The sequence below is a fragment of the Seriola dumerili genome, unplaced genomic scaffold, assembly GCF_002260705.1.
Source record: "Seriola dumerili isolate Sdu_G_001 unplaced genomic scaffold, Sdu_1.0 BDQW01001125.1, whole genome shotgun sequence".
NCBI classification, from domain to species: domain Eukaryota; kingdom Metazoa; phylum Chordata; class Actinopteri; order Carangiformes; family Carangidae; genus Seriola; species Seriola dumerili.
Genome location: NW_019175380.1, coordinates 519,871 through 532,756, shown reverse-complemented (window position 1 = coordinate 532,756; position 12,886 = coordinate 519,871). Strand labels below are relative to the sequence as shown.

The 12,886-nt window shown below is 43.6% G+C and overlaps 1 protein-coding gene across 2 annotated transcripts in view; it reads left to right on the top strand.

Moving 5' to 3' along the window:
* Window positions 1–12,886, top strand: part of LOC111237989 (SH3 domain-binding protein 4) — a 37,758-nt gene that overhangs the window by 16,579 nt on the left and 8,293 nt on the right. For both annotated transcript variants that reach the window (XM_022767328.1, XM_022767327.1), the window contains exons 2-3: window positions 5,011–5,239; window positions 5,338–7,700. In XM_022767328.1, coding sequence (XP_022623049.1) covers window positions 5,116–5,239; window positions 5,338–7,700 — 2,487 coding nt within the window. In that variant the 5' untranslated portion in view covers window positions 5,011–5,115. The remainder of the gene's footprint in view (window positions 1–5,010; window positions 5,240–5,337; window positions 7,701–12,886) is intronic.

Genomic DNA, 12,886 nt, shown 5'->3' with positions numbered 1-12,886 from the left:
AAGTTTACATGTAAAGATGTCAACACTCTGCTCCTCTCAGATCCTTGTCAGGCTGTTTCAACAACACACAATGTAAAAGATAAAATCTGCCTCAAGTGTTTGTCCTGCACTTTAGGGACAACTAAAGGTCCGAGCAGAGGAGCTGTGGGGCAGAAACATGTCGGGCCTGTGTGTTTACGTACAAACATGGAGTTAAATTTAAAGGCACATGAAATACCTGAAAATAACCTGTCGCCATGAAGTGTTTTACGTCAGGGTGGATTATTCACTTTCAACACGTCATTGCGTTTTAAGTGACATAATGAACTTGTTAGCAAACAGTTGTTTGTTTACACAGCAGTTACAGATCAACATGATCATGTGTTGTGGTGCTTGTGTCCAGTGTTTCCCTCTTTTAGCTCTGTGTTTGATCTCCACCATGTTCACCAGCTGCTCTCTGACTGAGCTGAGTCTCACTGTAAAGAGCTGCAGGTTCAGCTGATGATTCTCTGTGGGATCATCAAACACCACAGACTCCTTTCACATTGATTTCACTTTGACATTGATACATTGTTATTAGAAAAATATTGATTAAAGCGACTGTGAGGTCGTTCATCAAACAGAAATGTCAAACCTCAACAACAAATAGTTATGTTAAATAGTTAAAAAAAATAATAATCATTTGGCTGATAAATACATCTGTTAGTTACAGGCTTAGTTAACTGATGTTTTGCTCTATAATCTGGAATGTCGCTGACTGACTGACTGACTGATCATATTTCCACCACTGGTCATCTGATTGCCGAGCCACTCTGGTTTCCCGGCTGCTCGGGTCTTGCAGGGAAGAGGAGGAGCACTTCCAGTACACTGAGCCTAGCCTCCATTACAGCAAATAAACTACTTTGATTCCATGTATCATTAGTACTAAAAGGAGGCAGAGGAATAACTAAACATAAGACAGAGAGAGCAGGAGAGAGGGAGGGAGGTTTCGTACTAATGACTATGACCAACTCTACATATGGATCCAAACAGAGGCTGTGCTCTGTGTGAGAGACTTCGTCTTTGCTGCGGCGGCCTGGGTTCGAGTCCGGCCTGTGGCCCTTTGCTGTGTGTCTTCCTCCCGTGTCTCTTCTAACTCTCTCAGCCTACAGCTGAAATCACAGCTCAGTCTTTTTCTTTCATTTATATGTTTGGTGATTTTATCAGATGACGTCACGGTTATAAAATCAGGATTTGACCAGAGGTGGTCCAGGCATGTACGAGGGTTAGACCTAGTCTTGTTACACTTGCTGATAGTGGATTTTTGATGCCCAGGAAATCATTTAGCAGCATTATAGTGGTAAGCCACAGAGCCTGGAGATATCCTCTCTCATGCACTAAACAATAGAAACGCATTCACTGTGTGAAATAGATCCTCTGCTCTCTGGTTAATGTTTTAGTTTCCGCCTCCTCTGCCTCTCGGTCACATTTCTGGCAACATATAAGTGGATACACATTTATCATGAGTTCATATTGGTCAATAGTGTAGTCTTATGCAGGCTGTGATGCCACTGTGAGGTTTATAGAGTGTCACATGCAGGAAAGTAGCTGACCCTGCAAAATAATAACTCAGCCTCAGTCAATGAGCTGGTCACGGCTTTAAAAGCGTAATGGAATAATTCCTCTGCAGTCTTGAACATCAACAGAAGACAGTGGGAAGTTGTTATGTGGGGACTTCTTGTTTTGCAGCTTGAAACAAACATTTAGCGTCAGCCTCTGAGCTGTCTCAGTCTGTGTGTGACTGTGTGAATGTTTTATATGAAGCAAGAGGAACAACGGTGTGAACTTGGTGTGACTGCAGCATCACTTTGTCCTCCTTTTACATGTTGGAACAAACACCAGAGCGTCACAGACAACAATAAAACACAGTAAATGAGATTTATTTAAACTAGACATGGCTGATATGGTTAAATCCATATCATGTTAGTATATGAATGAAATGATATAACATCTCCTCCTGTGTGTGACTCACTCTGCCTCTGATCAGGTATAAACACTGTAGTAACACAATAGTTCTGACAGAGTTTAAACAGCCACATTAGCAGCTCTGCACAGCAGTGCTTTGAGTTAAATGCTAACAGCTGCGTGCTAACATACTCACAGTGACAATGCTAACATGCTGCTGTTTAGCAGGTATAATGTTTTCCATGCTAGCCATCTCAATTTAGCATGTTTAGCATGTTGTTGAGCACTAAATGCTAATATCAAATAAACCAAAACAAACAAACTGGACAGACTGAAAGTTTTGACTGAATTCTGACACTGGATGAATCATCCTCAGGGGAACATGAACATCTGTACAAAACTTTCATGATAATCCAGTAAAAGCTGTTGAGATATTTCAGCCTGGCCTGGAGTGGTGGAACCCACCAGCGGAGCAACATTAGCATCTCCAGAGAAACTTAATGACAACATGCACAGACAGATGCTTATATAACAGAACTGTGTGAACACATACCATGATAAAATCACATAATCACAACACAATAGGCCTTTTTTCACTGAAGACAAAAGCACAGGTGTAAATAATAAAAACGAATGGCGGCTGAATTCCATTTAGCTGCTCCAGTTTCAGGGTCCTGGCACTGTGCACGCTGGCTCACTATCACAGTTCACTGGGACACTGGATTACAACAGAGCCATTGTTATTGTTATCAGTGACACCTGCAAAAGGTCTGCTGTTATAAAAGCCTCTTTGCCTAACAGTCAGTTAGTCAAATAAATAACATTAAACTGTCAAAACAAACTCCGATCAACTCAAGCCAGGATCCTGAGACTCTCTCCATCAGCATCGGTACATTATATAATATAAAGATATAAATTGGTGTTAATTGAGTGGAACACTTGTGGCCTTTGTTGGCAAGGCTCTTCAGATCTGCTCCAGCTGGATGCTTCCTGCTGCAGCAGTGAGTCAGTAGTAAACGATCAGCGTCTTCCTCTCCGTGCAGCGTGTCGTCCCTGAGCTGACACCACTATGAATTATGGATTGAACTAAAAAGCCTGGTGGTGTCTCTCAAACCCATGTGTGTTCCACTGACCCACATCTGCTGTTTGTTTGCAATTCTTCACCCATTTGTTTCATCTTCTTCTTTTTGCTGTCATCATATTTACACAGAGAACAGTGGTGTTGATAAAATCTGGATAAAAGCTAACTGTTAGGCACATAATGGCTGAGGCATGATGGGTAGAAACGTTACAAATAACAAACTAATAAACAAAAAACAAACAACAAACCACAGTTATTCCAGTGTTTCTATGACACTTTATTGTATTACTGTATAAGGTGTTGTTAAACCTCCATGTTTTCTTCTTCTTCTGTGTTTTATTTGAAGTGTTGATCCATAAGAAGATATATTTGTGGTTTTAAAAACCTAAAACCATCTCAGTGTAGTTTCACATCTCCTCTCTCAGGCTTCTCTCTGGAGCTCTAGTAACAACAGGTCGGTGAGCCAATCAGAAGAGAGGAGGCTCTGAGCCTCTCTTCTGATTGGCTGACTGTTTTTTGACTGATCCAATAAAAATATAGCAGATTTCAGGTAAAATCACTAAGAGAAACCAAATCCTGCAAGGTTTGGATGGTGGGTCCAGGTGGGCGGGGCTTGGTGACTGCTTTGTTGTGACATCACAAAGTTCCAGAAGTCCTGACGGCTGGTTTTAAGGCTCAGTTTCTGAATACAGGCTGTGTGCATTTCTCTGTGGACTGAGGCTTTGATACTTTCACAGTATTAATATAGAAGCTAGAGCTGATCTATAATCACACTACACATGGACACAGACCTTTACACTGGAGGAGCTTTAAACTGGAGATCATTCTGTGTTAAACATCATACTCAAACGTCCTGACACCCCACCTTCTCGCCTTTTTGAAATGTGTCTTGTTGATGTTGTTCATTGCCCTTTACCTCTGATTTTCAACCCACTTTGAATCCAGAATGTTTTTCAGTTTGTTGCTTATAGGCTTTTAACGTGCAACAAATCAACATAAACTAAGCAGTAACTGTCAGTGTGAAGTGGATGTGCATAAATTTGTCTGTGATTAAAGTCCTTCTAAAATAACTTTGATCCCCCAGCCACCTCTCAGGAGTTTGGCTCTTCACGCACAGAATCAAAGACCAACAGGAGGATTAGAAAATCGGTCTAAACAGAATAACAAAATAATTTCACGCAGAGTTTCAGCTGCTTGACTTATAAATGCAGATGTTTGATTAATGTTGATTAATGGATATCAGTTTATTTATTCATATCAATTTATTCCTTACATGATACATGATTTCTGTGATCGTTAACACGCTGGTAAACGGAGTGGAAAATGAATATTTAAAAACCTGCAGCGCGTTTCATTATTTACAAAAAGTGCAGCCGTTTTCAAAGCATCACAGGAAGAACTGACTCTGGTACGAGCTGCCACACATGATCAAGTGAACCATTCCTCATATGTGAACTTTACTGTTTTTTAAATATACATAATTAACTGCAAAGCTGTTGGTACAGTAACTGTAAAACATACTTGCTCTTCATTTGACACGCAACTATTTTCTTCAAATTAAAACTGCTACAAAACCAGAACATGATACATTATCAGTACATCCTCCACAGTAATTACCCTATTAAATGATAAGGCTGGTGATATTACTGTGAATTACTGTCAATGGAAAGAGCAGTACTTTCTGACTTCCCTCCTCTGCTGCTGTCAGCTCCGAGCTCATTGGTTCCTACTGAAGACATTAACCTTTAAAGGTCCATATAGTATAAAAGTAGATGTCCATGTGTTGTTTGATTATAAAGCAGGTCTAGGTTCTATATTAATACTGTATCAAAGCGCTCAGTGCACAGAGCAATAAATAACAAATAAAACACTGGAAAAATGTAAAATATGGACCTTTAGATAATAAATAACAAGATATAAAGAAATACTTAAAGGTAGATTTTTAAAACAGTGCAACTCTTTCTTTGTTTTATTGAATATAATCCAATATTTCCTGTGTCTTTCAGAGACCATGGGAGGCTGTTGATGTCTGACTTGGCCACCAGTTGAAGGAAACCCATTAGAGTAGCCTGAACACACCGGCACAGTAGTGCACAGTGACGGGTCCAAACATGGCCGCCCATCGAATCAGAGCCACCACCAACAACAACACTTCTCTGCCTCGCTGCAAGTCTGAAGGGACGCTCATCGATCTCAGCGAAGGAGTGTCAGAAGCCAGTCTCACCGATGTCAAAGGTCAGCTGCTAAAAACTGAAAGATGCATTTAACAGAACAAAGTCACAGTCTGATATATCATCCATCTCTACCTGATGTTATTCTTTTTATTTTCACAGTGCCTTCTCCCAGTGCCTTACGCCTGGACGCAACCGCCTCCTTCGGTGCTGCCAGGGAAGTCGTTGCCATAAAGGACTACTGCCCATCCAGCTTCACCACACTGAAGTTCTCCAAAGGGGACCGCCTCTACGTTCTGGACTCATCAGGAGCAGAGTGGTGGTACGCCCACAACAACACAGAAATGGGTTACATCCCTGCAGCATACGTGGAGCCCATCAACTACAGAGACTCGTCCTTCAGCGACAGTGGGATGATTGACACTGTGGGAGACTGTAATGAGGAGGCGGCTAAAGAAATGGACCTTTTAGGGGAGTGGGCGGGGGTGATTCTGAAACCAACCACCTTCCAAAACGGAAACCCTTTCGCAGCAACCAATTCCTCTACAAACCCTTTCCTAAACGGGGGTCCTCAGAGCCCCCTAGATCAGAACAGTAATGAGAAATCAGTCGACCTCCTTCTGTTTGACACGCTCGCTCCATCAGTGCCCAACTCCACCAGCAGCACTGCCGACATCAATGGTTTTGGCAGTGGCGTCTTAAACATGAACCCTCTCAGTCCCACGGTGGGGGTGGGGCAAACGTTGCGCAGGGACAACCCGTTTTTTAGAAGCAAACGCTCCTACAGTCTGTCTGAGCTGTCCATCCTGCAGGCTCAGTCGGACGCCCCTCAGGCCTCCACCGGTTTTTTTGGAGGCCTGAAAGCGCCGGCACCAGAGCAGTTCCAGAGCAGGGAGGATTTCCGGACTGCGTGGCTCACCCACCGCAAGCTGGCCAGGTCCTGCCACGACTTGGACTCCCTGGGCCAGAATCCAGGCTGGGGACAAACGCAGCCGGTGGAAACCAACATAGTCTGTCGGCTGGACAGCTCAGGAGGTGCTGTCCAGCTTCCAGACACCAACATCAGCATCCACATACCTGAGGGCCATGTGGCCCTAGGGGACACCCAGCAGATCTCAATCAAAGCTCTGCTGGACCCACCGCTAGAGCTGAACAATGATCGCTGCACCACCGTCAGCCCCGTGGTGGAGATCAAACTCAGCAACATGGAGATCAAAACCACCGTTACCCTGGAGATGAAAGTGTCTGTCGTGGTGAAAATTGAGAGCAGACAGACCACAGAGATCTTGTGTGTCAGGAGTGATTGTAAAGAGGGACCTTACACTCCCATTCCTCAGGCCTACATATACGGCGACATGGTTCAGGTGTGCCTGGATAACCTTGAACCGTGCATGTACGTGTGCGTCGTGGCTCAGTCCAAGTCCATAGCTCCAGACTCCACGGTCTGGGAACATGTGGTCAAAAAGATCACCTTAGGAGTGTACGGTCCCAAACATATTCACCCGTCCTTCAAGACAGTCGTGGCGATGTTTGGCCACGATTGTGCCCCGAAGACACTGTTGGTGAGTGAGGTTGGCAAACAGGCGCAGGCTGTACCGCCAGTAGCGCTGCAGCTTTGGGGTAAGCACCAGTTTGTCTTGTCCAGACCGCAGGACCTCCGTGTTGGGGTTTACTCCAACATGGCCAACTATGAGGTAAAGGCTAGTGAGCAAGCCAGAGTGGTCCGGGGCTTCCAGGTTAAACTAGGTAAAGTCAGCAGGCTCGTCTATGTCATTGCCTCACGCAACGCTGACGACGTTTCTGATTTCACCTTAAGAATCCAGATCAAAGACGACCAAGATTGTATACTGGCGCAGTTTTGTGTCCAGACACCGACACCACCCCCCAAAGCAGGCCCAAAGACATCAGTGCAACGGCGCTTCCTGAAGAAGAAGGAAGTTGGCAAGATCGTCTTGTCACCTCTTGCCATCACCACCAAGTACCCTGTTTTCCAGGACCGGCGGATAAACAACCTAAAGTTTGGAAAGCTAATCAAAACGGTCATCCGACAAACTAAAAACCAGTACTTACTCGAGTACAAAAAAGGAGATTTTGTAGCTCTGCTGAGCGAGGAGAAGATCAAGCTGAAGGGCCAGTTGTGGACAAAAGAGTGGTACATTGGATACTATCAGGGCAGACTGGGATTCGTCCACGCGAAGAACGTGCTGGTGGTCGGCAAAGTTAAGCCCATTTACTTCAGCGGGCCCGACCTTACGACTTCACTGTTCCTGGAGCAAATACTGAAGCCCTGCAAGTTCCTCACGTACATCTACGCCTCCGTAAGAACAATACTGATGGAGAACATCGGCAACTGGCGGGCGTTTGCTGACTCCCTCGGGTACATCAACCTGCCCTTGACGCATTTCTGCCGCGCGGAGCTGGACAGTGAACCCGAGAGGGTGGCGTCGGTTCTGGAGAAGCTGAAGGAGGACTGCAACAACACAGAGAGCAAAGAGAGGAAGTCCTTCCAGAAAGAGCTTCTGACGGTAAGTTATAGCCTTTGGCATCCTCCTCTGTCGCAGTGACTTTGCATTTTCTCCAAGTCATTGATTTGAAGAAAATGCAAATTGCTTTCCCTCTAGTTTTACATCTCGAGTCTGAGCTGCATGTGTTTGTCCTTCATGTGTCCAATTAAATGGCCATGTGTTTCTGTCAGTATCCTCCTGGTAGGAGATTTCTCTCTCTCTCGGAGCACAATCCTTCCTCCCTCCTGTCATCTGCCCACAGCTGCTTTAGGCTTTAGGGTTTAGGCTTCAGGCTGCGGTCCAGTCGGCTAATTCAGCTGGGAGTGTAGTCGATAACTGCTGTGTAGGCATCGAGGTCTAATCAGGATCTGAGGAGCAGTGGAGAGCAGGGGAATACTTTGTCTGTTGTTTGAGTTGCAGGGTTAGTGTGCAGTTTGTATACCCCCTGCTGATCCTATAAATCCAATTGATTGCTCTGGCTGCTCTGATAATTTTCCGTCTTTATGTACATATGAATCAAAGCCCTTGCGGGGGGAAAACGGCGCAGTGAAGCATCTTAATGAAACAGACTCAGTTTTGTATTCACGGTATAAAGTCATTGTAGAAATGGGACCACAGGCTGTTATTTACACTTTATGATTAAAACTGAGCCACAGGTACTTGTCATGTGTAGATCGACAGCGAACTCTCAGCGTAAACCCGTCTGTTCTTACAGCGACAGAACTGCGTCTTTTCCAGACGGCGTTCCACTATAATTAGGATATCAGATGGTTACTCCTCAGCCAAGTTCGACAGTAGTCTGGATTTTATTCCTCTAAAGTGAACAGATGTGTCTGCAGCGAGACGACGGGCAGCGTTCACGCCTCCTGCTTTTCTCTCTTTTCACTATATTCAGACAAAATGTGTTCACTGTAAATGTGCAAACACATCTCACTCACTCGGCTGCGCATCTTCTTGTCATGGAAATGTGGATGTTCAGTGTCACCTCAGGCAGTCTGGGTAGTGATTCCCATCCTCAAAGCTTAAACAGCATCGCACCCAGTCTGACTAATGCTCCGTAAAACTTTGCATTTCATGTGTCTGCGCCTGTTTGAAATACGACAGAAGCTTCCCCCTTCTGCCTTTACACCACTGCTCCTACACTTTGTCTCCCCGTCAGGGTTTTATCCTACTGAGAGTCTCTGTCAGAGGTCATGGACGCGACTACAGCTGAAGTAACACGCAGCAGAAACACTGTAATTTGCTCAATGTTGTAAACACTAGTTAGACCCATTTATAGACAGAGAAGCTGCAGCATGGAAAAGAACATAATAAAAGGTGGTGACTGAAAATATGCCCTCTCTGGGAGTCACAATTCATTTCTGAATGTAGGTCTGTTTTTATGTTATTTCTGTCAGGATTACAGCTAAACTACTGGTTAGTGCGGGGACAATCAGAGCACGCAGCCATCCAGCAAATGTGAAATCACCAAGGCTTTTTGTTTAACTGACACAAATATGCCGTTTGTGCCTCGTGCAAACATCTGATGTTTGTTTTCCATCCTCTGAAAAAGTGGATTTTGTCGCATGTGTGGGCCTCACAAAAGCTGAACCGAGTCTACAGACTGTCAGAGGAAATCCTTATCTCCCTCTCCTCTCTTGCAAATCGATTGTTTTCTATGTCTATGGAGAGGACTATCTCTTATGATTTGTCGGTGTGTCATTTGACATGGACGGACGTCTATTTTTAGAAGAAAGAGAACCAAATCAAAAGCACTGTGGTCGCAGCAGAAGAGCTGCTTTTGTGCTCAAATGTCTGAATCCATTCTGGCCCGCTTTGATTGTTGGTGGAGAAAGGGACCATCAGCAGTGTATGTACACACAGGCTGTATATTTGTTGCTCCTCAGGTGGGTCATTGTTGTCTTTATATCTACATATAATAAGCTACAAAACATCCCAGTTCTCAAACCAGGATATGTTTGTTGAATTTAAAGGTCCTAATTATTTTAATTTGAAGTGTTGATCCATCAGAAGATATAAAAACCATCTCAGTGTAGTTTTACATCTCCTCTCTCAGGCTTCTCTCTGCAGCTCTAGTAACAACAGGTCTGTGAGCCAATCAGAAGAGACGAGGCTCTGAGCCTCTCTTCTGATTGGCTGACTGTTTTCTGACTGATCCAATAAAAATATAGCAGATTTCAGGTAAAAACACTCAGAGAAACCAAATCCTGTAAAGGTTTGGATGGTGGGTCCAGGTGGGCGGGGCTTGGTGACTGCTTTGTTGTGACATCACAAAGTTCCAGAAGTCCTGACGGCTGGTTTTAAGGCTCAGTTTCTGAATACAGGCTGTGTGCATTTCTCTGTGGACTGAGGCTTTGATACTTTCACAGTATTAATATAGAAGCTAGAGCTGATCTATAATCACACTACACATGGACACAGACCTTTACACTGGAGGAGCTTTAATAATGGCCACAGATGGATCCTGGAAGCCAGAGGTTTTGCATCTGGGATCCCTGCAGGTCAATGACTTTATTGGAGCATGGAAGAAAAATGCCATTAGCACAACATGTAGACACATGTTACAGTAATAGACAGTAAAATAATAATAGGATAGTGAGAAGCTGCCAGTTTGTACATACAAACTAATCTTTATTGAACCGTATCAATCCAAATATTGCCTGAAGCCTTGTGATGTCATAATCAAGCAGGTGTGCCTAAGTAAAATAATGTCTGTTAATGAGTCATTGCTCTGTCTGAGTGTTCAATCTGCTTCTGGCCTCACAGAGCACATTCCTGCTCCCCAGAGGATAAACCCTGATTACTTCGGTGACCTCATGACTTTTTCTTTAGCGCCACCATCAGAGTAAACATTTCCCTTCCTCAACACTTAAATGTAAATTAATAGAAAATTAACAGATCTATTAAAGACACATGAGCTGTAAATATTCATGGTCCTGAGAGGATAGATTGTAATTATATTAATGACCCTCCTGCCATTTACTCTCGTTCCACACTCACTTTTAATTTGAGTTTCCGACGGCAGCAGCAAATAAATGATTTATAATTGATAAATACTTCTTCATATTGATACACCCGAACAGTCTGTTACCAGTTGTGATGGTTTGGTCTCAGGGGGTTTGGTTTTCTTTTTTTGCAGCAAGCAGTAACAAGCCTGAGCTCTCAGACTGAAGCTCAGGAGAACAGGTTGAGATTCATCATGTGTCACTGTGCCAGCTTCCTGATGGGTCGAGGCCTCTCCCAGTTATTATTTAAGAAAAAGAAAGAAGCAGAAAATAAGCTGAACCGAGTGGAACAGACTGAACCCCCTGTTTTTATGAAACTGTGCTCGTGCTTTTGGAATTATTATTTTTATTTCTTATATTTTCACCTGGTTTAACTTTCTGTATCACAACAGTTACACATAATAACCTTTGACTCTTTTGCTTTTGCTCTTAAAGTGACACATGACTGGACCATTTCCTGTCGAGTGTTTGAAGCAGACTCTAATGAATTAATAAGAATTGGATTCGATAGTTTGATTCATTGATTCACTCTGGATGCTGTCAGATGTTAACATCTGTGTGAATGAAGCCGCATCAGAACAGTCTGATGTGAGACTGTTTTGTGAGGAGCTTGTGTTGTTGTTGTCGGCGGATGAGGGAAAGGATCCAGGTTTGTGTCTGTTGGATCTCAGGCCGGCAGATGTTTCCTGCTTCATTGTTCGGATTCGAAACAGAAGCTCCAGTTGTTGGACCTGCAGGCGCCTGCAGGCCCATACGACCTCCGTATCCTTCCCATAATCCTCCTTGACCCAGACCTCGCCTCTGCACACGGACCAGTGACAGAGTAACTGGTGCTTTATCTATGACAGGTGAAATAAGTTACATAACAGATAATGATTTTTGTTTACTGTCAGCGGCGGCTGCACTACAGGCGGACATGTAGTTCTTGTTCTGTGGTTTTCAGACACAGTGTGAGAACACAGAACGATATTTGTTCACTTATAGTGCACGGAAGCTGCAATAACATCTGAATTACATAAGAAATAACAGCAAAAATATGTTTGGTGAAGTGTTTGTTATTTTTATGGTTGTAGAGCGGCTCTCCGGTTGTTTCAGGATGAAATCTTTATATGATCGTATCAGAAATGATATCCCTGATTTTTAAAAACAACATTAGTTTTTAATTCTGACTTTTCAGCGTATGTTGTGTTTGTCGTCTTGTGTTGTCTTGGTCAGGACACTCTTCAGACTCGTAGCGATGAACCCAATAATTATAATCCAGCGCTGCGGTTTCTCTCGGCTCTTGTTTTGGTTTCTGCAACTTCTCCCTTGTTCACTCTCTCCGCTCTCACGGCGTAATCAACAGCAGACAGACTCAGTCAGAGAGCAGCTGCTGAACACAGCGGAGCATTTAGCAGCTAAAGAGCCAGAGACTTCCCTCAGGAGCTGGAGGAGACCAAACACAGAGCTAAAAGAAAGAGAGGGAACACTGGACTGAGATTCATTCATGGTGATCTGTAACTGCTAGATGTGGAAATAAGATATGTAAAGTTTCCCAACAGGTTCACTGTATCTATTTAAAACTTATTGATTATATGTTATTGATGTGCTCACAGCTGCTTCCCTCAAGTTTTTCAGGTTTAGATAAAGATTAAAAAAGATTCAACATTAGCCTCTTCCCTCCAGCTGTTTGGGAAGCAGCTGTAAAGACTTGATTTGATACTGTATCATGGAAAACAAGACTTCTTTACACTCTGGGAGCCTTTCCAATCTTGATACACAACACTAGTGCTCCTCAGTGTCTCACTGACTTTATACCGTGAGGAAATTATGCAGTTTCAACAAAGGCACTGAGCTGAGTTGGCTAATTGTGAGCAGGTCTTTACAGGCTCTCTCCATCTCTCGAGCTGCTGCCTTTGGGGATTTAGACAGAAATCAAAAATGCAAAGTGAGAGAAATTAATGTTGTCGAGATGATTAATTAATTCTGAACCAGAAACGTCAACTTCGCGGTGGCACCAGGGGAGAGGGACACTTCGTCTGGTAAATGAGGAGGTTTTCACCTGGAGAAGAGAAACCAGGGGATCACTTAAGACATTTAGTTGTTCATAGTCCCCAGTGGATGAATCCTACTGACTTGACAGTGAATCTATATTCATCAACAGTCAGACGTCGGTACGTTACTTACTACATACACACACATATATATATATATATATATATA